The sequence below is a fragment of the Haliotis rufescens genome, unplaced genomic scaffold (genome assembly GCF_023055435.1).
Source record: "Haliotis rufescens isolate VD_foot unplaced genomic scaffold, xgHalRufe1.0.p SCAF_15, whole genome shotgun sequence".
Classification (NCBI taxonomy): domain Eukaryota; kingdom Metazoa; phylum Mollusca; class Gastropoda; order Lepetellida; family Haliotidae; genus Haliotis; species Haliotis rufescens.
This window is the reverse complement of record NW_025963835.1, coordinates 28,222,925-28,249,859: the sequence shown is the minus strand read 5'-3', so window position 1 is coordinate 28,249,859 and position 26,935 is coordinate 28,222,925. Positions and strand designations below refer to the sequence as shown.

The window sequence follows — 26,935 nt, the reverse complement described above, 5'->3', positions numbered from 1 at the left end:
TGGCATTTGTCGGTCACACGTGAAACTTGGAAGCTGTGCTATGACTGAAATGATATTCAAAGTAGCGTTAAACCTGGACTAGAAGTCTGTGCTTTAAATATGAATTTTAAAAGTAATTCAAAATACGACATAAACATATACGGTGTCTGTCTGTTAGCTACATGTGCACGTGGCAGATAGATGCTTCGAGGGTATGTGAAGTTCAGAGGTCAAGACTTAACGCCAAATACAGCCGCCAATGAGCGTCCAGATGATGCAACGGAAAGGCGGGGCAGAGATAGAAGGAGTACTGACAGTATGTTATTGCTGACTGGGATAGACACAGCACAGACCAGAGCTAGTTCGGCAGCAGAAAGGTTGTAAGAAGTCACAGCGTGACCACAAAGCAGCACAATCTGGAAACATAAGGGGAACCAGTTGACCAGCATACACCGATAAGGTAGTGATTGGTGAGTGAGTGAATATGGTTTTACGCCGCTTTTAGCAATATTCCAGCAATATCACGGCGGGGGACACCAGAAATGGGCTTCACACATTGTACCCATGTCGGGAATCGAACCCGGGTCTTCAGCGTGACGAGCGAACGCTTTAGCCACGAGGCTACCCGACCGCCCCAGGTAGTGATTGAATGAGTTTGGGTATTACAGTTTTTTTCAAGGCGTTTCAACTTTGTGTCGGAGGAAAAGGTGGCAACAGTGGTCTAATGCATCACGAGCCGCTGATAATTTCTTTTGTTGTCAACGCAATTATTTTTTTCAAGTATTTTCGGTGACAATATATTCTTGTCGATAAAAATGATTGGGTGGTTAGTTTTTCTGTCGTATTGGTTGTGTGTCATTGAACGTCGACGGGTGGATCGTTGTTAATAAAATTAGTCACTGGATTGTCTGGTCCAGACTCGATTATTGACAGGCCGATGCCATATGCATATAGCTCGAATAACATAGGTTGTGTGGGGTCTAGTTTAAGGGAACGTAACAATTTATGGGAACTGTTATAAATGTATTTGATTTGATTGTAGATTTCCTGTCTTCATCTCCACTGACCTCTCCACGATGACCTCCGAATACCCCGTGGTTGTGACGGGAGGATCTGGTTGCTTGGGGCAACACCTCATCAAACTTCTCCAAACGAACGCTGATCACGTGACTGAGATCCGGGTACTTGACGCCATTCCGTACGAGAACAAACTTGGTGAGTTATGAAGTCATTGCATATCAAGGAACATAAATTGCCGGGCCAAAGAATGTTTAAACTTTAAATTTGATTTGACCCCCCTCCCACCCCAAAAGTAATTTTTTTTAAATATAGTAAAAAAAAAAGAAAAAAAAGAAAGAAATAGGAATTAAGTTAAATAAATCACGGCTGAAAACTGTCGCCGAAACCATGCAAACTAAAGGTCCAAAACACAACTATGATACCCGTAGTAAATACATCTTAATCGAATAACCATTTCTTGTTTGTGAGGGGCGGTCGGGTAGCCTAGTGGTTAAAGCGTTTGCTCGTCACGCCGAAGACCAGGGTTCGATTCCAGACATGGGTACAATGTGTGAAGCCCATTTTCTGGTGTACCCCGCCGTGATATTGCTGGAATATTGCTAAAAGCGGCGTAAAACCATACTCACTCACTCACTCTTGTTTGTGTCATTTGCATATCAACTCGGCAAGCCTCGGAGTTTTAAACATTTATCGACACGTGTTGATTAACTTGATATCAAGACAAGGGGGTGAGATTCTATTTATAATGCGAAATCATCCTTCCAACATTTCAGTTTGTAAATAGTAATAACCAGTGTCTTGAGTGAAAAAGGTACAGCTAACCAGCTTGGGTGGCAGAGAGATTAGTGTTTTCTTACACACCTGTGGGTAAGAAACCCATTTGAGATAACTGGTATCAAACATATGGGTGAGATCGAATTCCAGGCCCGTGATTGGCTACTCCATGGTGATGACCTGAGGTCAGATGATGACGGACTACTTTTCTGATTATAAGTCATTGATAAGTTGCTCGTGCTTCAGTCGAATGTTCACCTACGCCTTGTTGAACCACAGGACCATGTAATAATTGATAATAATAATTATAAACAAACTCGTACCCGTCTGCGAGGTTGTTTGTTATCATTATCAGTTACATTATCTGCTGTTATGTCAACGTTATCATTTTTTAGAGTGTAATGCACCCCCTGGATGCCACGGCGACACATATGTCCATCCTCTTCAGCCCTCACTTCGAAGTCGAATAAAATTCAAAATACATCACGCAAACTAATTCACTCCGCAGTTTTGAATTCACTCCTCTGTTTATCATTTGCTGTCATTTTAGGCAAAGCAAAATTACTGAAAGTGACTTCTGAAAATTAGGTACATTGTAAATCTAGCCAAATCATAATTCACGGCGTTATTTACTGTGTGTTTAGAAATCTAAATATTTGATATTTACTCGAATAATTAAAGTAGAAAAATAGCATATTAGTGATCACGGGTATCAAATCACTGATGATAATTCTGAAACGTCGCTGATGTTTTGGAAAAAACGCATTCACGAACGCCGAGGTGTACGTTCCGCCATATTGTGTTTACAAAATGCCGGTTATGAGAAGCCTATTCGATCAGGTATATTTCAAACTCAGATGCTATTCATGCATCCCTGAATTCCTCATATATTTTATAAACAAATGACAAATTTGTCACCAATGCAAATTATCCAGATGAAATCATGCGAAATAAATTAGGTGTTGAAACTAACACTGTGCTCGGGAAACTGTAGATCTACTTGCTGAAATGTAAACAAAGCAAAATATTCAGATTTTACACTGTGTTGCATGTTTAGAGGTACTTTCGTCTAATTGTTGCATGCATTGGCTCGATCACGCGTTTGAGAATATTCATGGGAAGAGTATCGTTGCACTAATAATGGAATTCCAAGTATAAACATTACAATGATGCGGTAAATTCAATAGAAACCGTACAAGTGTGACGCCATGACTGACGCTATATCGCGCACAACGACGACAGCATTTCTGACTAATTCACTTTGTTACATTGGAAAAAAATGTTAAACAAATAACAGTACGCAGATTGTCAGAATGTTTCTGATTACTTACGTACACATTTATGTATATACGATCCCTCAATCAACGAAAATCCTCCCCTGGAAATCCGGCTTACTGTTGTCAGTGTACACGCCATTTTGCAAAAGTCGGTCACCGGTAGTGATGTCATATGGAAGTAAATATTGTTGTACATATTTGGTAATTTCTTTTATTACCCACGCGGTGAAGATACAGGTGGTAAGATACTAAATCCGTACGTCACACGTGTGTCGTACAAAGTTGACCTTGTTTTATTCGTTTTGATTGGATAACCGTGACCTCTGTCACACCGGGACTACTTTTTTCATTCATAAAAATCGCGAGACGTCTTTCATTTTGCAACTACAAGGCAGAACTGAAGCAATCTCATGGGATCGAGGGATATTAACAAACACTTTATTAAACCAAACAAGAAGGTCACACGCATCAAATTCGGTTTGCATCCTATATAAGTAATGCATTGAGCTTCCACAGACATTATATAATCGAGCTATATCCATTTACAATGTTTGACTACCGTTCAAATAGATCGAGGGTCCCAATGAGCGTGACGCACCCAACTACTTTTGCAACTTCCAATTTGATTTAACGTAAAAGGATAAGCGTGGTGAAATGAAGTCAGTTTAAGCTATCTGGACAGATATCTGGACTTACTTAGGATGATCCGGTTGTACCATCACTGTCCTCTTCGAAGCGTATTTTGTGGCACTGTTTCGGGAGTTGTTTGTTCACGACTGCACAACCAGATCACTCAAAGTGAACATTTCTGATACAAATCATTCGAAAACTCCGTAGAAGTGTGCCTGATTTCTGATTATGTGGTCCAAAATATCCCAAATGTGAACAATAACATTCCCTATCTCTAGCGTAAAACGCTGAGTAGATCACGGTTGTCTTTTCTTATTCCTGTGGTGGCCTTGCCCTTCGTTCGAAGCTATTACTGACATGCAAGCAGACTTGAGCGTGTTGATTTTCACGTCTTCAGTAAAGGGTGGTACAGTAAACATAAATGTCTTTGGCGAACACTCTGATTTCCCTCTTCCAAAATGGTACGGACATTATATAAATTCACCTGAAAGATCAAGGAAGCCGAACCATCTTGAATGCACAGACAGGACCCCGGCAGTGCGAGTGACCGACTGTTGGTCCGATATTCAAAGCGCGGCGCTAATGTGACTTTTCAAATTTTCTTATAGGTGTCCTGCGTACTAACAACATGGCGCTTGAATTCTCATAAGTTGCAGAAATTCTTCCAAAAGGATCTTGAGCGTCGGTGCTGTTATGTTTGCAAACACAACTGCAGGCGCATGTTGTAAATGCGTATGCATAGGAATGTAAACAATGCCCATATTTGGGCATGTATCAATATTCATGCCCAACCAGAATTTGCAACCGGTTTCAGTTTGGTCTGTCAACGAACAAAAGCTGTTATGTATTTACACTTACATACATATTTAACGTGGGTAATAGATAAAATACCACACTCATTCTCGTTAGATACCATTTTTACGTAACTCGTGAACTTTCCGTGGTATCTGTCAGATACCATAGAAAGTCCACTCGTTTCGTAAAAATGGTATCTAACGAGAATGAGTGTAGTATTCTCTATTGAGGCGTAAACTTTTAACTCGGCATCCAGCGTGTTCTTTGTTTTTGTCTTGTTTGCATTATCATCATCGCCTTGATAATACACAGACATGGTGGAAACCTTTTTGTGTAGGGTCACATTATTTATGAGTAGTAAGCAGTACATGGAACGACGTCACTTATGACAATGGTGTTATGTATTAATGCGCCACTGCGATCGTGAGAATATACAAAATGCATCGATCCGATGCTAAAAAGGTGCGATTTTAGGGTGTGTAAGAAACAGATTACTGTACTCGTGCCTGTCAGATACCATTGATCTTATAACTCGTTGTTACAAAGCGTATCTAACCCGCTCTCGCTCGTTAGATACGTTTTGAAACAACTCAGATCTGGCCTGTCAGATACGATTGATCTTACAACTCGTTGTTACAAAGCGTATCTAACTCGCTTTCGCTCGTTAGATACGTTTTGAAGCAGCTCGTTGTAAGATCAATGGTATCAGGGTTGCGTTGCAAAGCGCCAATCGCTTGTAAGCGATGTACAGCGATTCGCCTTACAACAGTGTGCTAACTTTCAGCCGCTTGCAAGCGAAACAATCGCTGACTGAGGGTCGCTTCGTTCTCAAACCAAAATGGCGGCTTACTTTGACAGCTTAACAAGGAATTCTTGACTGGATCAACGAGAAAATGAGCAAAGGCAGCTAACACACCATCATCCTCAGTCTGCTCCACATCTTCAAAGTAGTCATAAATTTCATCAGCTCGTCATCGAGCCTCTTCTATTACGTTCTTCATTACGCGGATGGTCAGGCTCGCTGACTTGGTTGATGCATGTCATCGTATCCCAATTACGTGGATAGATGCACATGATGTCAATCACTGGATTGTCTGGTCCAGACTCGATTATTTACAAACCGCCGTCATATAGCTGGAAGATTGCTGAGTGCGGCGTTAAACAACAAACAAACAAACGTCAAGGCAACCAACCGGTAGTTGCGCCGCCATTTTGGAAGAGTGCGCAAGCGCTTCGAACTGTTGCAGACCCCGGGTTCAGCGATGAATTTGCTTTCTCTAAGCGATTCGTGGTTTGCAACGCGCCCCTGATAGACACTCGTGTAGTAATCTCTATGTCATTTCATTGTGACGCCATGGTAACCGATGACGTCGCAATGATCAGCTCGTCATTGTGATGCAATTTCACTGTAGCGATAGTTTTGGATGATAAATAGAGAATATTTCTCAGAAGGGTAAAATGGTCGTGTGTAATAACTTCCCGATATTTGCACATGTGCATTTTAGCGATTCTCAATGCTCTTTGAGAAAACTAGTAGGTTCAGAACTAAATTGTGAAATCAGTAAAACACCACACAAGATCATTGAAAAATTAACATGCAGTAAACTACGGTTATAATGAACTAAAAGGGACCACTGATTTTAGATAGTTCGTTATGAGCACATATATATATATACTACTCAAAAGAAGTTAAGAATCACCTGATTCTTTGGTATTACAATAGTTAATCTCTCATGCCATGACAGATTAACATAACCAATATGAAAGAATCGGGTGATCCTTAACTTCTTTTGAGTAGTATATATATAAAGCCAACATACAGCAAATGGACGTGATCAAAACACATTTCGTTATATCCGTCAGTTCGCTATAAGCGTGTTCGTTATAAACGTAGTAAACTGTATATTGAAACGCACAGGCTTAGGTTTACACTCATAAAAGCGAATACAGTTGTTCAAAATATGTGGCCATTTTATAATGGGTCCTAATCTAAACGTCAACTGACGAACGTCTAGTATTTGTCACAGTCGAATAAGGCTATGTGCTCGGGCCTTGAATCTACGTAACAGTGTTGGAAGCAGGCAACGAGTCGGTGTTTTCCGCTAGGTATCCCGTTCGCACTGGGCAAGTGGAAAACCCGCACGTTAAAATCGTTGAAGAAGGCCTCGAATCGCGAGCCTTCAAGAAACGACTTAAACCAAATAGTCGAACACAGTGTCGATGACTGTAAACATGCCTGACAAAATACTCCTCACAGCGGAGTCCTCTTTGCCGGGTGGGTAACGAATATGTGAAGCGCTGGTATGGAGTTTGGACTGTAAACACTATGGGATGACTGAGTTTGGAATGTGAGCACTAAGGGAGGTCACTCTAGCTGCAGGGGTAGTCACCCGAACACTTGATATTTTACGAGCGCCATATTTACAAACGCTTCAACGCTACAACTCGCCTGGTCAGCCAAGGGTCATTTCAGTCAAGGAGTGCTCGGTCTATCGGCCCTTACTCTGAACTGTTTCCATAAGCATGCATGTGCCGCCCCTTACAATAAAAATCGCAACACAAGGTTTATTAGCTCACTATGTCCGTCGTCCGTCTGTCCGTCCGTCCGTGCGTCCGTCCGTCAACAATTTATTCAAACGACTTCTTCTTCTGAACCTCCGGTTATGAGGATTCAAAATTTTACAAATGGAGGGGCTGGGGGGCGGGGCCAAATGGGGGTCATTTGGCTATATTGCTTTAAACGGCTTCTTCTCTGGAACTAAGAGATAAATATCAACCATATGTGGTTGGAAGCATCCCTAAGTGGTGGGGATTCAAAATTGTACAAATGGTGGGGCTGACCCCCAAGGGGACTGAGGGGCAGAGCCAAATAGGAGTAATTTGGCTATATTGCTTTAAACGGCTTCTTCTCTGGAACTAAGAGATAGATATCAACCATATATTGTTTGAAGCATTATCCGGTGGTGAGGATTCAACATTGTACAAACGGAAGGGCTGATCACACCCAAGGGGCTGAGGGACGGGACGAAATAGGGGTTATCTTAACCTTATAACAGTAATCGCAGCTAGTGACAGACATAATTCCTAATGCCACCAATCCCGCCTCGGACAACTTTGTGACTGCTGTGGTACCAGAACAGTTGATTGTGTGTATTCCTCACCCCTCCCATCTTTCTGTGACCGAGAAGAGGTATCGCCCTCTCTCGATGGCTGTCATGAGTCGAAGTCAGTCAGAATACGTGTCTGGATTGGGGTACTTTGATCAATAAAAACCCACTATTTTTTCATTTAATTCAGACTATTTGCTTTATTTAAAAAAAATGAAAAATGAAGATTGTCAGTTCCACAAGTAAGAATATACGAAGAATAGAACTATTTATGGCATAAACTGGTGGACCATGTAGACTGCGACATTGATCTGAGACTCTTCTTGGCTTCCCTAAACTACAACGTCTGGACCAGACAAACCAGTGATTTATATTGTGAGCAATGATCCACGCAATCATAGTACAATGGAATACTATGAACCTAGTCACCGAGTCTAAACACCTGATTCATGTAATCGCCTCTTACGATGTGTATATTATCCTGGAGTCCATCCAACTCCGAATCCCAACAGGGTTTGAATATTACAATGACCATACTATGTTGAAATCCTTCTAAGTATCTCTTGGATATGTTCAATATGCCATTCGTCACCATCGCGTGTCAGGCAACAGACAGACCGGCGAATGTTGCCTGAAGAGAGGTACCATTCGTGACCAATTGATGCAATTTAAAGCACATCTGGACATGCGGAATTATACAGAATGATTGAACACATTTAACTGTGTTTTCTGGTATATTTTTAGATGCAAGAAAGATGTAAAAACAAAAAAAATATTTCTGACGGATTCTTTGATGAACGACTTGAAATCATACGCGATTGGTTTGTCGTATTTTCGCACATAACATGCATCCTTAGGGGGACGAGTCTTCTTGCAGGTTACGGAACGAGGCGAGTGGTGACGAATGGAGAGGCACATGCTTACCCTTTTCGCGAACATCTGGTGTCATCACTGATATTTAGTGATCTATTCATATAATCTTCACCGCTATTTTGCCTTTTACGCCCACTGGATTCTCTTTCGTCGGATAATCAAGACTAGATATTGTCTGGCTTTGACGGTTTATATTTAATTATAGTATTGCAAGGAACACATAGTATTTGTGTTTAGTGTTTGTTGACGCTCTCAATAAAAAGACAAACTAAGTCGTGAAATATAAGTTTCAAATTGCCACTACAAGCAGGGTAAAGACAATATCTTGATTGCTATTCATAACTGAATAATTCTAAAAAATGAAATGTTGAAAATATAATAATTTCATACTTTAAGGTTTACACTGTTTCTTTCATGCTGATTGGCTGAATAGGTAGTCACGTGATCTGATATTTGGAGTTCACACTCCTGTGGACGGATTGAAAAGTTCACACGATGTGAACAATTTTTTGTTAAATTGATCGTGTGAACTTTTTCCGGAACTACTTTCCGGGGTTTCCCCGAATTCTCGATCGATGTTTACAATCAACTCGTTTTCGTATTTACTTTTTAATCCCTGCATTTATCAGGAATATAATTAATTAAGTGATTTTGCCTTGTCTCGTAACATTTCATCTGACTTAAAAATAAATAAATGCTTTGTTTCTTGTGTTTAATGTCTAGCTGCTAGATGAAACAAAATGGATTGTCCTTAGGGTGATGTGGATATGGAATGGCGATCTTTCAATACTAATAACGCACGTGAAGAAAATGAATTCTGTAAAATTACTGAGGTGAACGAAATTGATTTATTGAGCGAGCTCGGAGGTTCACACAGTTTAACCAGCGCTTTAAAATCGTTCGAACTTCAATGAACCCATCCAAACTGACGTTCAATTCTTAATTAAACGCCAACCACCTTCGTACTGTATTTTTTTCATATTATTTTCAAATCTAATTTAAAGAATAACAATTTGCAAGCGAAATATTAGAATTCATGATCTGACATGTTAAATATACTTTTTTAGCAAAATGTATATTAATATATCACAGAGGTTCAATACTTCTACAACAAGAATAAGTGAGCGCTGCAGCGGCGTCTACATATTACAGTAACTATAAGAATGAAATAAGAGTTATCGTTCTTGTCCAAGGGGCCACGAGTCTCCATTTGGCTTGTCCCGGAATTCACGGGTTTGTCACGAATTTTTAAGACTGTTTTCACATATGGACTGCTGAGAACACCATAATCATCATTTATTATTATTATTATTATGATGATGATGCACAGGTCATAAAGAGACAAAGCCCGTGATTTCCAAGTGTGGTGACATCACTAACTCAGACATACTTCGCCGGGCGTTCAGGGGAGCTAAGTCAGTCTTCCATCTGGCCAGTCTCGTCAGTGTGGGCAATTTCCCTGACAACCAGGCTATGGAGAGAATCAACGTCAAAGGTGAGACAACAGACACAGACGGACTAACAGACAAACATGTCGTTCACACACTGACAAACATCTCTCCAACGCACATGCCAAAACATACAATGTGTGACATATTTTTGTTGTACTGGAACAATGTGTGACAGATCATTGTAGCACAGGAACAATGTGTGACAGATCATTGTAGCACAGGAACAATGTGTGACAGATCACTGTAGCACAGGAACAATGTGTGACATATCTATGGTGTAGAGGAACAATGTGTGGCATATCTATTATGTGTAGTAACAATGCGTGACATATCTATGTTGTACAGGAACAATGTGTGACACATCTATGTTGTACAGGAACAATGTGTGACACATCTATGTTGTACAGGAACAATGTGTGACACATCTATGTTGTACAGGAACAATGTGTGACACATCTGTGTTGTACAGGAACAATGTGTGCCGTATCTATGTTATTATGTGTAGTAACAATGTGTGTACATATTTGTGTTGTACAGGACCAATGTTTGACATATATATGTCATACAGGAACGACGTTTGACACTTCTATGTTTTACAGGAACTCGACAGGTGATAGACGCCTGCATCAAGGAGGGGGTGGAATGCCTCATCTACTGCAGCTCCGTTGAGGTTGTGCTGGGGTACGACGACATTGTCGATGGCACCGAGGACAACATGAAGGCACCCAAGACGTATTTCCACGAGGGTTATGCCAAGACCAAGCTCCAGGCAGAGAGTATGGTACTGCAGGAAAACAACTGCCAGTTGGACACAGGTACATATCTATGTTGTACAGGATCGTTACTGTCCTTGTTAAAGCAGAACATGTAAACATTATATCTTCATTAGAATAGGGTGTCCATTGAGGTAACCATTGCGAAAAAAAATAATTCAAACTCCTTTTGATTACATCTAAGATATATGTTTTGGTTTTATGTTTGGTTAACCTTTGCGGACCCATCTTCGAAAAAACATATAGACTGTGTCCCCCGAAACTAAGATTACGCTAATCTTGAAATGTGTTTTCACTGGGAACGGTGCTGTCCAAAGTAGAGGCGTTTTCCCCAGAACCAATCAGCTGCTCTATATTGCTGTCCATGGTCTATCCAGGTGGCGTACTCAAGACGGCCGCCCTTCGACCCTACGTCTTCTACGGCGAGTTGGACCGCCATTACGTCACGCAGCTCTTCAAATTGGTTAAGAAGACTGCGGGTATTCTCATCCAGACAGGTAACGGCAAGGCACTCCATCAGCACGCCTACGTCGGTAACAACGCCTGGGCCTTCATCTGCGCCGAGAAGGCTGTCCGTACCAACCCTGCTGCTGCTGGTGAGGCTTACTTCATCACAGACGACACCCCAGTTAGCGATATGTACAGTCAGATGATCCCCTTTCTGGCGGAGAAGGGTATGCGCCTATCCCCCATCAGGTTCCCTTTCTGGCTTATGTTCATGGTTATGTACTTGGCGGAGTGTCTGGTGGTTCTCTTGTCCCCCGTTATCAAAATCGACATCGGCGTCACGTCCAGCGCCCTACGTTTCGTCAACACCACCATCAAACTGAGCAACGTCAAAGCGCGCACCTTGCTCAACTACACTCCCCTGTTCTCTGTGGAGGAGAGCCTCCGCAACGCTCGTGCTTATTACAGGGACGTTCCAATATAGACACGTCAGTCCATATAGACACGAACATCTCCGGACATGAGATCATGTATACTGCAACCTTCAATGCAATATTCTGATGTAAACATCGTGCAATGTTTCAATGCAATACCTTGATGATAAATCATTCCTTGCAAGAATCGATTTTATTGTCCATCTATCTTTTCTTGTAACATGCAACATGTTAATACAATTTTTATGTGTTTAAAATGCAGTTTTCTATGCATATTTTAGAAGAAACCGTTTCTCAGTGAATATCAATGCAATGCTTTCAAACATTTTTGTTCATGCAAGGTTTCTATGCATCGTTTATCATTATAATTATTTAATGTATTTTATCAATGCAACATGTCAATGCAAGCTTTTCATGTATTATTATGTTTATGTTGATATGCAGCGCATGTCACCAATGCAACTTTGTGAATCTTAATATTTATGCAGCTATGCATGCAGAACCTTGGCGCCTTGTAAATGTAATATTCCAATGCAACATTTCAAACAATTCTTTGTCAGTGTAAAACTTCAATGAAACATTTAAAGCATGTTATCAAATAATTTTTGCCAAAGGCAGATTTTCAATATCATTTTATCATAGAATCTTTGTCGACATAACATTGCTATGCAACATATTTAAAGCATGTTGTCAAGCAATCTTTGTCAAAGTAATATTTCAGTGCAATGTTCCAAAGCATCTGATCAAGCATATTATATTCTTTGCGAACTATCAATGCAATTCTGTTCATGCAATGTTTAAATGATGTAACAATGCCTCGTTTATCATTGTAACTATATATCTAATATCTAATATACTTTATCAATGCAACATGTCAGTGCAAGTTTTACAAGTACATGTTTATGCTGATATGCACGCATATCACCAATGCGACTTCGTTTATCTTATTATCTTTATACAGCTCCATGTATACACGCCGGTCCTCGCCGATACAGTTCACAAATAATGTTATTAATGCAAAATGTCGAAATACGTTTCGATGAAGATATTGCAATACAGTATGTTTCAGCATGTAACTAAAGAATCTTTGCTAATGTAACATTTCAGTGCAACAGTTAAAGAATGTTATCAAGCCATCTTTTTCAATGTAACATTTCAGTGCAATGTTCCACTGCATCTGATCAAGCATCTTATATTCTTTGTGAACTGTCAATGCAATTCTGTTCATGCAAAGTTTAAATGCATGTTAAAATGCCTCGTTTATCATTGTAACCATCTAATGTATTTTATTAATGCAACATGTCAATGCAAGTTTTACATGTACATGTTTAGGTCGATTTGCACGCATCTCACCAATGCAACTTTGTTTATTTTATTATCTTTATACAGCTCCATATATACACGCCGGTCCTCGCCGATAAGTTCACAAATAATGTTATTAAGTCGAAATACATTTCGAAAAACATATTGCCATACAGTATGACAAAGCATGAATCTTTGTTAATGTAACATTTCAGTGCAACAGTTAAAGTATGTTATCAAGCAATCTTTGTCAATGTAACATTTCAGTGCAACAGTTAAAGCATGTTATCAAGCAATGTCTTTCAATGTAACATTTCAATGCAATATTTAAAGGCATGTTATCAAGCAATCTTTGTCAGTGTAACATTTCAGTGCAACAGTTAAAACGTGTTATATTAAGCAATTTTGGTCACTGTAACATTCTAATGCAACATTTCAATGCATGTCATCAAGCAATCCTTTGTCGAAGCAAGACTTCAATGCCATATCTAAAATATGTTATCAAGCAATATCTTTCAATGTAACATTTCAATGCAATATTTAAATCATGTTATCAAGCAATCTTTGTCAGTGTAACATTTCAGCGCAACTTTTAAAACTTGTTATCAAAGGGGGGGGGGGGGGGGGGGAGGGGCTGGTTGTCAATGTAGCATTTCATTGCAATGCTCCAAATAATCTTTATTCAAGTGTTTTGGCCTTTACGTTTTTGTGTTCAAAGTGCATCTTTAACTGTCGTGAATCATGAGTCATGCTTTCGCTAATTTTGTAAAAAAAAAGAGAACATGAGTGTTTTCCCTAAAATTCTTTATAGTTTTAGCTTACCAGTGGTGCCTAGCGCAGTAAAAAGCAGAATAGCGCCATTCTTTTTTCAAATGGAAAGTTTGATTGAATTTTATGGAATTTAAAAATACTTATTAAGTTCAATGTTAATGCAAATCAGTGGACAAGTTAAAAGTAATTTTCATGGTTCAGACACAATTTGTCAATAGGAACAGATAAGTTGATACATCAAACGATGTATATTGGGGAAATCGTCCTAAAAACATATGGAAGTGCAACATTCAATGCAAGCTTTGACTGTAATATTTCTAACATTATTATACATAAATTTCCATCTTTGAGTGTAGCAGTTACATTTGGTTTATGTCCCACAATTTATGAATGAATATTTAACCAGTGTTTTACCAATTTAACCTATTTGTTCAACTTATTATGTCTGTGTAACATGAACATTTTAGATTGGTGATTATAAATGCACGCCAACTCTACCATTGTGTAATGTAGCTCAACCTGTTTCACCTTTCCACACAGTACATTACTTGTGCCACCTTCTTTGTTAAACAGTATGCATCTTTACAATGCAAGTATTTATAATACAATGAAGATACTCAAGATGCCAAGATTTGTTACACTCTTTCCAAATAAACATTATCCACATTACATCAAGTTAGTTTGTTCTCTTTGCGATGTGCATAGTAATGTAATATTGTACAGTTAACGCTGATTTAACGTTTAGAAGTCTGGCGACGGGCAATAGCATTATTCTATGTTCAGTACCGGTACAATGTTACTAAACCTGCATTCGTCAACACTCGCCCCTTTCCGTAACCTGCAAGAGGACTCATCCCCCTATCGATGAATGTTATGTGCGAAAATACGACAAACCAATCAGAATGCGCGTATGATTTCAAGTTCTTCGTCAAAGAATACCTCAGAAATAATTTTTGATTTTACATAAGTCTTGCATCTAAAAATATACCAAAGACACAGTTAAATGTGTTCAATCATGCTGTATAATTCCGCACGTCCCGATGTGCCTTAAATTGCATCTGAAATATACATGATATGTGTGAACCATTACGCAACGAATTGACAATTGTTTGAGGTATGCCCGTTTGCGCTAAGACGGAACCCGGTCGCAAAAATGGCCACGAGAGGGGCACGAGTCGCTATTCGGCTTGTCCCGGAATAACACGAGTTGGTCACGAATGACTAAACCTGGTGACGATGTGTCTTGAGCTGTTTCCGGCATCCCAAAGCCGCAGACGCAGCCATGGTCACATGAAGGACAAAGCCCAAATGGTACCATTCATTTTGAAGATTTGTTGCCTCTTCTTCAGGAACCAAGAGGTGCACAAAGTAAGAACAAGACTATACTCTGTAGCGTTAAAAGAAATCAAACGGCTCTAGCATCTTTTTGCTGATGGATGAGTTTACAAAGGATGAATAGATTATCCCTCAGTATCGACTGGAATGTATAGTTCTGATATTGCTTTAACATGTTTGGCAAAACCAGAAACAGACTCCAATAAATCTGACAGAGACCTCATATACCTGAATATGAAATTTGCAAACAAGGGAATAGATGCTTTAAACCAAAGTAACATGTTCAGACAAAAATCAGTTTCCCTAAATATCCCCAAATTCAGGAACCACCAACAATTTCATTTTCCTATACGGATGCCATTTTACCCAGCCCGTTCAATTACAGGAACGTGTTGCAGAACGTGGACTTAGCAGGTCATATAGTCACAGGTGACTTCGCTATTGTTGACAATAACAACCTTCGTCTGTTATACAAATATGGACCAAAATATCGTGAGCAGCCTCCTAACAATTGGTAGCTAGAAGTGTGGATGCTGTCGAATCATATGCTAAAAAGAGACGAGGAACCTGCTGAATGTCTTTCAGAGTTGGTTAAGTCAGTGCGTGATGTTGTCGTTGGCAGAATGCACACTCTGAAAGAGGAATGGCATAGGAATAAACGCATTCTGTCCCAAGCAGCTGTAATCAATAGTAGCTGCCGTACATGAAAAGTATATCAAATAATGCCACTCATAAGGCTAGAGTGGGTGATTATGGTTTAACGCCGCTTTTAGCAATATTCCAACAATATCACGGCGGGGGACACCAGAAATGGGCTTGACACATTGTACTCATGTCAGGAATCAAATCGGGTCTTCGGCGTGACGAGCGAACGCTTTAACCACTAGGCTACCCGACCGCCCCCATAAGGCCAGAATGTTAACCGAGGAAGATATCTGCCAAAATCATGCACAATAATCCGTAATAAGAGAGAACTATTGCTTGATCATGTACCATCAAATCTCTGTCTCGAAGGTTAACCATAACCCTTCATACAAACAAGGAAGGACTTTCTTTATAACTATTTGAGACAAGTGGATCAAAATACTCAAAGGATTTGCTTGTTTTTTCACAATCCCAGAAAGGAACCAAGATCATTCGATTTTCAACTTTGTAGACGCCTACCCCAAATCTAAAGCTTAAGGAGAATTCTTCAATCCCTGATCCGTGTGGTATAATGGTTGTATATCTACTTTCGGGGATTTAGGATAGTTTGTCAAAAATGCAAGCAAATGCCATCTGAAGTTTATTGAGGAAACACTATGTGAAATGCTGGACTTCCTCGTTGATGCACACCCAGGAGCACCGATTGTGCTCCCTTTCTTGCTCTTCTGTTTCTTTATCCACGAATTTCTGCTCGGGTTTGCAAAATAAGGGCAATACAAGGAAGTTTGACCAAGAAATTTAACTTAAGCTTCAGGTGTGTCGCATGATTCAATAACATTCAAATAGCCAATTTCCTTCTTCTGATTTACCCACCTGAACTAGAAGTAAAGGTGACCCGTTTGTCACAATCAGACTTATGCATAAAGATTCAGAGTCGCAAAACTCTCTCCACACGACTGTATGAAAAGAGGGATGACGTCAACTCTCCCTTTTTGTCAAGCAAATTCGAAGCAGTTTCAGTCTTTGGTGTAACATTTTTACATGTGTTACATGTTTTAGATACAATGGAGCACTCCCTTTCTACGACGATTTTATAGAGCGTCATACAACTCTTGCGCAGAATTTGCTGGATAAAGGTTGCAACATTTAAGGACTCAATGAAGCTTCCGAAATGTTTTATGGCAGACATGTGGATTTCAAAATGTGACGCATCAGTAACAAGAACAATGTCCAACGCAATTCCCAATTTTGACTTGTACCACATGTTCCCGTGTTTTATCAGGTGAACAATTGACTTTCCTTTGCATGTGGATGCCACCGGTGGTGGAGGATACGCTCACCTTTTCACGAACACCTGGATCGAACCCCTTCCGCTGTCCGGGCGGATGCTCTACCACTAGATCACTGAGGCGGCCGTTTTCATTTAGATCCCCAATAATCGTCATTATTGGAATTGCGTCTGTTAACACTGTTACAATGTTACTTAATGTGTCAACGGTGTGTGGGGGGATTTCTACTGTCAAGGCTGGTACAAGGTTACTTTTACATACGTAATCACTATGACAAACATGCTGAAAGTGTTGTCAGAGGGATTGATTATAACAGTGTTAATCCAATGTGATAAATGTATTGTTGATATTTCTATTTTTACATCTTCCCGAGGCAAGAGAGTAAACTGACTTTAAAAGTCCAGTTTCCACCCTTGCCGAACAAGGCTGCAATCAGTGGCTATTACGAGTTATGTCCCTTCTATACCTCTCCTATGGACCGACCAATCAGATTCCACCTCTCGTATCACTTGCATTTGCTTCAAACAAAATGACGGCGCACAGTCAGGACGATCTGATTGATAATCAAGATCTACATTGTGATAAAACAGGTCTTACATCGCGAAGTGCATCAAATCACGTGAGCACCTTTTATTAAAAGCATGAAAAGATTAGGAATATATCTGTTGACAACGAGTTGGCAGTGCACATGTTTTGCAAATCCTGCAATCGACGGAAATCTGCATGACAATTCACAAACCGGATTTCGATTTCGTTGCGCGATTTTGATTGGACTATGCATAGACTCGTTAGTCAGGCCAAACTGTAACTCCATAATACCAGCCTAGTTCGGCAAGGGTGGAAACTGGACTTTTATAGTCAGTTAACTCTCTTGCCCCAGGAAGATGTATTTTTACGTCGGACTGTTTAACCCTGCAGGCCTACCAAATAATCAAATTAATAAGAAAGGCTGATATGATTGCAAATATATTCTAACTTTTTATTATTTTGTGGGACGTTGTGGGTAAGTCACCACGTTCAGGAGATAGTGTCGTCTGCGTGATTGTCACCACTGGCTGAGTATGTAATCAAAGTGTAACTGCGACTGGTTATCGTAATGATATGTCGGTTATCTGTGTCTGTATTAGAGCGGACGGCGATCGTTACCCCCAATTGACAGTGTCTAAGCAGGGAGTCTATATAGAGTCTAGCATTGTATAGTCTCAATGGTTTAAGTGAAACAATGTTAGCTTGAGTGAGTGAGTGAGTTCGGTTTAACGTCGCTTTGTGCAGTATTCCACTTAGATCACGGTGTGTCAGCCCTTACTGATGCAGGTCTCAGACGTTTTCAACTTAGTGAAATCTACGGCAGCAAGTTCGGGACAGGGCATTTTCAGACTTTTAGTCAATACATATACAACGTTGTGTTTAAGTATGGCGAATTTATAAATTAGTGATCACCCAGTAAGTGAAATATTTCAGACTTGTTTGAATTTTTTTACTCCTTAATATATATATATATATATATTCATTAAGTTTTAGTGACCCCTTATCCGTAGGACGTCAGTGTTGTACTTTTGTTTAAAATCAACGGTAATGTCTTCGTGAGCTATCAATAGAGAATCATAAATATGTCAGCAAAATTAACCATTTATCGACGAGAGTTCATATCTTTAATAACAAATGACATGATGCTGAGATTCTATTTATCGTCCAAAATCACTCTTCCCAAACCTTTTTTTCAGTTTGTAATCAGTAATAACCAGTTTCTTGAGTGTAAAAACTACAGCCAAGAAACTTAGGTGGAAAAGAGATCAGTGATGTCATTTGATTATGACGTCATGGTATGATTTCATAGTAGCATATCTCCAGGAGATATAATACAGCGTTGGAAATTGACACTAGTCCAGCAGTCCTTGCCAAACTGCCCAATAGTTAAGGTATCATGAGGACTAGTAGAGATTTGACATTTCTAAGGGTGTTGCTATATATTATCATTATAAGAACAAGTGGACTAGAAATGGTAGTTTCTACCGCTGGATATACATGTAGCTTGGACCCACCCAAGCAACATGCCCGATGTCTGCCTGTTTTGGATGATAGATATATTTATTATGCCATAGTTGCCTTAGAACAGACGTTTTTGTTTTGTTTCTAAATTTCCATTGTTCCCCATTTGTGAATGTAGTCAAGGTCGATGAACGGTTGCCATGATGTAATTCCTGCCGGATTAGAAACAAGTATCCCTAACTAGCATCATAGAATTCAGATGGCCACGGGTGCCCAAGTTGCTGATCATCCGATTATGATCCTTGGTTGGTGAGCTCCATACCCGTACCCGTAGGTTTCGTTATTAAATTTTACTATCTACGATCTGCGCCTACGATCTGCGTCTACGATCTGCGCCTACGATCTGGGCCTACGATCTGCGTCTGTTTAGGGTTACCTCGGCCATAAAACTAACAGGCAGTTTTATTACTGAAATAAATGTTAGAGCACCTTTAAGCCTTGACTGGAAGTAGCCCGTGTTGACATTAAATTCAAAAACATAGAAAAAATTCGACTTAATTATTTCTCTTCCCTCGTGTGTTCCGAATGCATTAAACCCTCTGGAAAGTATTTTTGTTTTAACCATGTGTTAAGTTGTATTTTGTTTGTTTGTTTGTTTAAGGAAATTTAAGACATTATTTACATGTTATACTCATAAAAGTGAACGCGCTCACTCACTCACACATCAGAGTATGTCAGGTAGATATTCACATGGTTTGCATGCATGTGGAGGGAACATGAGGGTGTGAAAGTACACTTGTACTCAACGTCACCAAGGTAGATACGGCACGCGTGGGGCAGAGGTGAAGACATCAACGTCAACTGCAGCTGCCAATGAACGTCTGGATGCAAAGTGCAGACGGGACAGAGATAGAAGAATTAGGGACCATGGTACATTGCTGACTGGGGTAGACACAGCATAGACCAGAAGTAGTTCTGTAGAGAACACCGAGAACATAGCAGCACAACGTCGGAACAGAAAGGGATACTTTACAGATAAGGTAGTGTTTGTTTGTTTGTTGTTTAACGCCGCACTCAGCAATTTTCCAGCTATATGACGGCGGTCTTTAAATAATCGAGTTTAGACCAGACAATCCAGTAATTGACATCATGAGCATCGATCCACGCAACTGGGATCAATGACATTCATGAACCAAGTCAGCGAGCCTGACAACCCGATCCCGTTAGTCGCCTCTTACGACAAGAAGAGTCGCTTTTTACGGCAAGCGTTGGTTGCTGAAGACCTATTCTTCCCCGGATCTTCACGGATAAGGTAGTGAGCGAGGGGGGTATTTTAGTTATTTGAAGGCGTTTCAGCTTTCTGTTGGAGGAAAATGTCTGCTTTAGGAAACATAGTGGACCAATGCATCACGAGACACATTCCAGAATCGACCAATTGGTGCGCCTTGGTCTGTTGCGATACGTTTAACCATAGAATGCAAGTTCATTCCTCCACAATACGCTGAAACACAGTAACTGAATACTGTAAAAAATATTAAACATCAACGCCAGAGAATAACTAGATTATCCGCTGAAACAGATAATACTTAGAAAATTATATGAATGGATCACTGAAAATCAGTGATGACACCAGGCAGGTGTTCGCGAAAAGTGTAAGCATGTATTTGTCTTCATACTTAAAAAAATTAGTTGCAAACTGATGTATTTTATTGTTAGCATCATTCGTTGCATTGAAAGATATAAAATGTATTTCATTTAATAACTAAAAAGAATAATTAATATATTTATTTTCGAATTGTTTTGTGTCATCAATATTAATTTAGAGTCACAAAATTACAGGGCCTACCTTTAGAATACAGTACCACAAACTTTTCAAACACGTGACAATACCCTGTGACGTAATATGTAGTAACAATGCCCTGTGACGTCAGGGGTCATAGAGTGTGCAGAAGCTCCTCCCATTGATCTATAATCTCTACGCGCAATGTCATTGTATACGCCCAGCGATGTTGAGAGTTTTGAATATTTGTTTACTAAATATAGCCTTCGGTGTCGCATTTTATAGCAAGCGCTAGTTTACGAAAGCATTTTTATTTTCAATATATTTTTTATTTCGTTTTTTATTCGTAATTCAAGTGGCTAAAATGATGGTAACTGGGAACTAATATACATATATTATTCTTTTGATTCATTAATTTTATATTATTATGCACAGGAATGCAGTTTATTAGGTAAAATTATATTGGCGCTGAACACATCCAAATGTCGCCGGTGTTAGGGGTCGCGAGTTCGCGTCCGACGCGTCCGACCCTTCAGACGTATTCTCACAAAAACTGAGGTACTTGTCTGTGAGACACGTGACCTACGCCAGAGACCGTCCTCGCAAAAGGTTGTTGTACTGTGTTCTAAGATGCTCCAATAACCGTTTATCTTCCATGATCCTCTAATCAATTTCATGTTATCATATCATGGTAGGGAAGGTGCTCAATGCAAACAAAGATATGCGACACAATGGTGCACATTCTCTCAAACATTTACAGGTATTTTTGCTGTTATAATAATCTTACAACAAAGGTTGCCAAACTATAGGCATTATTGGCAGTTTTTGCGAAAGCGTTTGACTGTTTTCATACAGATAAACACACGGCAAATAAATGCATGGACCAAAGTCCATGTAAAGGTTTGTGTGCGTAATAACACTACTGTATCGGATACTTTTGCTTGTAATATTGGTATTCGTCAAGGATGTAGTTTAAGTCCGTTTCTCTTCCCTGTCTTCATAAATTAATCAGTCGAGCAAATGAAGGCAAATTATAAAGATGGTATACAAATACCTCCTGGAACGGTCAAGTTATTTCTCCGTTTGTTACCGATGATATACATGTGAGTAAGTGAGTTGGGTGTCAGCTTAATGTGGGAGGAAGGCCCAAAGTGATGCAGGGCTCAGACGTTTACGATTTCGGTGAAACCCAGGAGCACGGGTATGGTGCTGACAAACCTAGAAACATAATCGGGGCGAATCGGGATTCGAACCCACAATCATAGGTTTCTGGCATGCCCAAGGGACGCAGTTCTGCACAGCGAAGATATACGTATATTGGTAACACGATACATGGATTACAAAGACACATATTTAAACTTGAATCCTATGGCTTTCAAGAATCAGTTGAGAAGCTTGTAGGTGAAATTCAAACACTAGGTTAGATTGCCTATAGCTTTTTACCTACCATATAAGTTGGGATTACATAATGCCTGAAAAGGTTCAGTTCTCTCTCCTGGACCAAACCGTATGGTCAAACATTTTATGTAGTAGGTGGTGAACAAAACAGTTTTTTTCACCTGACTTTGCTCCCTTACAAATTGTCACCAAAGTCTAAATTAATAATCTTCGTTTTCATCGTTGGAATCAAATGTATATACAGATTGTTTAAGCTTGTTCTCTTGCTATTTATTTGAACTGTTACTTTCAACAGAAGATCTAAACTATTAGAATGATTTGTTTGTAATATTCATCTTTCTTATTCCTATACGTACCATTGTATTCGTTTCTTGCAACGTTATGTATATTAAATAATTCATTGTCCATATGCTTTACTACCGTATTCAAACATATACAAAATTCTTCCTCAGGAAACATTATGCAAACATTGTTTCACCGAGAAAGGATATCAATCAATGTCGCAACTGTTAGATTCTATTTGATTGTAGAGTTCGTGTCTTCATCTCCACTGACCTCTCCACGATGACCTCATCGATGACCTCCAAATACCCGGTGGTTGTGACGGGTGGATCTGGCTGTTTGGGGCAACACCTGATCAAACTTCTCCAAACGAACGCTGATCACGTGACTGAGATCCGGGTACTCGACGCCATTCCGTACGAGAACAAACTTGGTGAGTTATGGAGGGTAAAATAAGAAAGCAAATCCATCAAGGAACATATGGCAACATACTGACCACTTATGTCGAGCATATTTTTTTTTTGCAAGGAGTAGATAAATATTGAAATTGCGAAAAAAGCATCACAACTGTTTTATTTCCAGTGAAGGTCTACATTTTGCAGATTGGTAGACGTCATGTCATTTGGGTCAGAAGACAACAAAATCTATTCATATAATTGTCACTGCTAGTTTGACTTTTACACGCAATGGAATTTGTTTTGGTGGCAACAGGTTATGATCTGAACTGTTGAAGTTATTCTAGATATCATCATTGTCATACTACTACTACTACTACTACTACTACTACTACTACTACTACTACTATCAATACTACCGTTGTTGGTTATACCATGCACAGGTCATAAAGAGACAAAGCCTGTGATTTCAACGTGCGGTGACATCACTAACACAGACCTACTTCGCCGGATATTCAGGGGAGCTAAGTCAGTCTTCCATCTGGCCAGTCTCGTCAGCCTAGGCAGTTTCCCCGACAACCAGGGTATGGAAAGAATAAACGTGAAAGGTGAGACAACGACATGTCTCGCACACAGATACACATATTACACATATTACAGTGTGTGACATATATGTGGCCAATGAGAGAATAATATAAACGTCAAACGTGAGACAGCAGACGCCGGACAAACATGACACATGTACATCAAGACACTGGCACAAGGGGCAGCCTAGAGGTTAAAGCGTTTGCTTGTCACGCCGAAGACCCGGGTTCGATTCCCGACATGGGTACAATGTGTGAAGCCCATTTCTGGTGTCCCACGCCGTGATAGGCCTGGAATATTGCTAAAAGCGGCGTAAAACCATACTCACTCACTCACGGACACAAACAAAGGTAAAGACAAACCACTACAACATTACCCATGTTACAGTGTTTGAAATATATATGTTGGACAGCAACAATGTGCAACCACACGAATCTGAAGTCCTACCGCCTTATATGTCTTTATTGCACGACGTTTTTCCAAAAATCTTCTTGTCTTGTCAAAAAATCCATGACGTGGTGACGTAAACATGTCCGTGTAAATAAAATTTACTTTATATAATCACTGCCATAACTTGCAAAGTGTGACATATATATGTTGCGCAGGAACAATGTGTGACATTTCTATGTTCTACAGGAACAATGTATGACATTTCTACGTTTTACAGAAACAATGTGTGACATATCAGGAACAATGTATGACATATCTTTGTTGTACAGGAACAATTTATGACATATCTTTGTTGCACAGGAACAATGTATGACATACCTTTGTTGTACAGGAACAATGTGTGACATATCTTTGTTGTACAGGAACAACGTATGACATATCTTTGTTGTACAGGAACAATGTATGACATATTTGTGTTGTACAGGAACAATGTGTGACATATCTTTGTTGTACAGGAACGACGTTTGACACTTCTATGTTGTACAGGAACTCGACAGGTGATAGACGCCTGCATCAAGGAGGGGGTGGAATGCCTCATCTACTGCAGCACCATTGAGGTTGTGCTGGGGTTCGACGACATTATTGACGGCACCGAGGACAACATGAAGGCCCCCAAGACGTATGTCCACGAGGGTTATGCCAAGACCAAGCTCCAGGCAGAGAGTATGGTACTGCAGGAAAACAACTGCCAGTTGGATACAGGTACAGTGTCCCACGCCTTGCATTACCTGCTATACGGAACGAATGTAACCCTAGTTTTGTTATAATAACGACGCCATTTAGGATAAGTCCTTTTGAGCACAAATACAAAATGATTATTCTATCATCCCTGCCTAAATTTAGAGGCCTTTCTTCGAAAACATATTTTCTCTGACCCCATCACGGAAATGTTTTAGCCTGATGTTTTCATTGGGAAGATATTGTCTCATTTACTGCACTGATGAGTTTCTGTGGGTTGCTGTCCGTCCCTGTCTACGTAGGTGGCGTACTCAAGACGGCCGCCCTACGACCCTACGTCTTCTACGGCGAACTGGACCGCCACTACATCACGCAGCTCATGAAGGTGGTGAAGAGGACTGCGGGCATCCTCATCCAGACAGGTAACGACAAGGCACTCCATCAGCACGCCTACGTCGGTAACATCGCCTGGGCCTTCATCTGCGCCGAGAAGATTGTCCGTACCAACCCTGCTGCTGCTGGTGAGGCTTACTTCATCACGGACGACACCCCAGTTAGCAACATATACAGCCAGGTGATCCCCTTTCTGGCGGAGAAGGGTATACGACCATCCCCCATCAGGTTCCCTTTCTGGATGATGTTCGTGCTATTTTACTTGGCGGAGTGCCTTCTTTTTCTCCTATCTCCCTTAATCAAAATCGACATCGGCGTCACCTCCAGCGCCCTACGCTTCGCCAACACCACCATCAAACTGAGCAACGTCAAAGCGCGCACCTTGCTCAACTACACTCCCCTTTTCTCTGTGGAGGAGAGTTTACTGAAATCACGTGCTTATTACAGAGATGTTCCAATATAGACACGCCAGTCTTGGCCTGAAACCAGCCGGACTTGAGATCTATTATTCTATATATATGTAATCTTTGGAGCGCGCCATTAACACTTTGTCAGTGCAACCTTTTTACATATTTACTTATTGAGAATTTTTGTGTTTATCCTAAATGCAGTTTTCTATGTATACTATACAAGAAAATTGATGCTGTCCAAGTTTTAATAATGTTACAATGCATCGGTTATTATTGTAACGGTTTACTTTATTTCATCAATGCAGTATCAATGTTTATGTAAATGAAGGTTTCACATGTATAGGTTTATGCTAATATGTAGCGCATGTCACCAATGCAACTTCGTCTGTGTTTAATCTTTATACAGCTATGCATGCAGATCCCTGGCGTCTTTCTCTATCTTACATTTCATGCAACATTTCAACTCATGTCAATATTTGTGCAGCCATGCATGCAGGACCCCAACGATACATTTCGCAAATAATGTTATTAATACAACAAATCCAAATACATTTCGCAAATAATGTTATTAATACAACAAATGCAAATACATTGTGCAAATGATATTATTAATACAACAAATCCCAATACATTTCGCAAATAATGTTATTAATACAACAAATCCAAATACATTTCGCAAATAATGTTATTAATATTCTAAATCAAAATACATTTCGCAAATAATGTTATTAATACAACAAATCCAAATACATTTCGCAAATTATGTTATTAATACAACAAATCAAAATACATTTTGCAAATAATGTTATTAATACAACAAATGCAAATACATTGCGCAAATGATATTATTAATACAACAAATCCAAATACATTTCGCAAATAATGTTGTTAATATTCCAAATCAAAATACATTTCGCAAATCATGTTATTAATAAAACAAATCCAAATCCATTTCGCAAATAATGTTATTAATATAACAAATCAAAATACATTTCGCAAATAATGTTATTAATACAACAAATGCAAATACATTGCGCAAATGATATTATTAATACAACAAATCCCGATACATTGCGCAAATAATATTATTAATACAACAAATCAAAATACATTTCGCAAATAATGTTATTAATACAACAAATCCAAATACATTTCGTTGATAATGTTGCAATGCAACATATTGAAGCGTGATACTAAAGTGTCTTTGTCAACATAACATTTCAATGCAACATGCAGATGCATGTCATTAAGCAATCCTTTGGCAATGTAAACTTTTAATGCAATATTTTATTGAAACAAAAGCAATAAATCATTTCCATATTCATAAGAATTATATTCCATAAACAGAGTCGAATGTACGATTCCTACTATATCATGAGCATGTGTTTATTAATCACTATTAAATAGTGACGATACCTGGTTTTCGCGAAAAGGTAGCATATCCTGCCCCAGCGGTGGCACCCGTCACAAACACATGGAAGGGCAAGTCAAGAAAACAACAACACAAGAGAACATACGTTTGTTTGTTTGTTGTCTAACGCCACTCTCAGCAACGCCCCAGCTATATGACGGCGGTCTGTAAATAATCGAGTCTGGACCAGACAGTCCAGTAATTGGAATCATGAGCATCGATCCACGCAATTGGGATACGATGTCATGTATCAAACTAGTCA

General features: G+C 39.7%; 2 protein-coding genes across 2 annotated transcripts; both read left to right on the top strand.

The window, feature by feature from the left end:
- Positions 1-285: 285 nt before the first annotated feature.
- On the top strand, positions 286-13,485 carry LOC124140224 (3 beta-hydroxysteroid dehydrogenase/Delta 5-->4-isomerase type 3-like). Its single transcript, XM_046507669.2, has 5 exons — positions 286-439; positions 1,022-1,194; positions 9,786-9,950; positions 10,506-10,721; positions 11,057-13,485. Exons 2-5 carry the CDS (start codon positions 1,056-1,058, stop codon positions 11,608-11,610), a joined length of 1,074 nt encoding a protein of 357 aa, XP_046363625.1. The 5' UTR covers positions 286-439; positions 1,022-1,055; the 3' UTR covers positions 11,611-13,485.
- Positions 13,486-19,774: 6,289 nt separating this feature from the next.
- Positions 19,775-26,640, top strand: LOC124140223 (3 beta-hydroxysteroid dehydrogenase type 7-like). The gene is made up of 5 exons (XM_046507668.2): positions 19,775-19,931; positions 22,600-22,784; positions 23,190-23,354; positions 24,268-24,483; positions 24,762-26,640. Exons 2-5 carry the CDS (start codon positions 22,634-22,636, stop codon positions 25,313-25,315), a joined length of 1,086 nt encoding a protein of 361 aa, XP_046363624.2. The 5' UTR covers positions 19,775-19,931; positions 22,600-22,633; the 3' UTR covers positions 25,316-26,640.
- Positions 26,641-26,935: the final 295 nt, after the last annotated feature.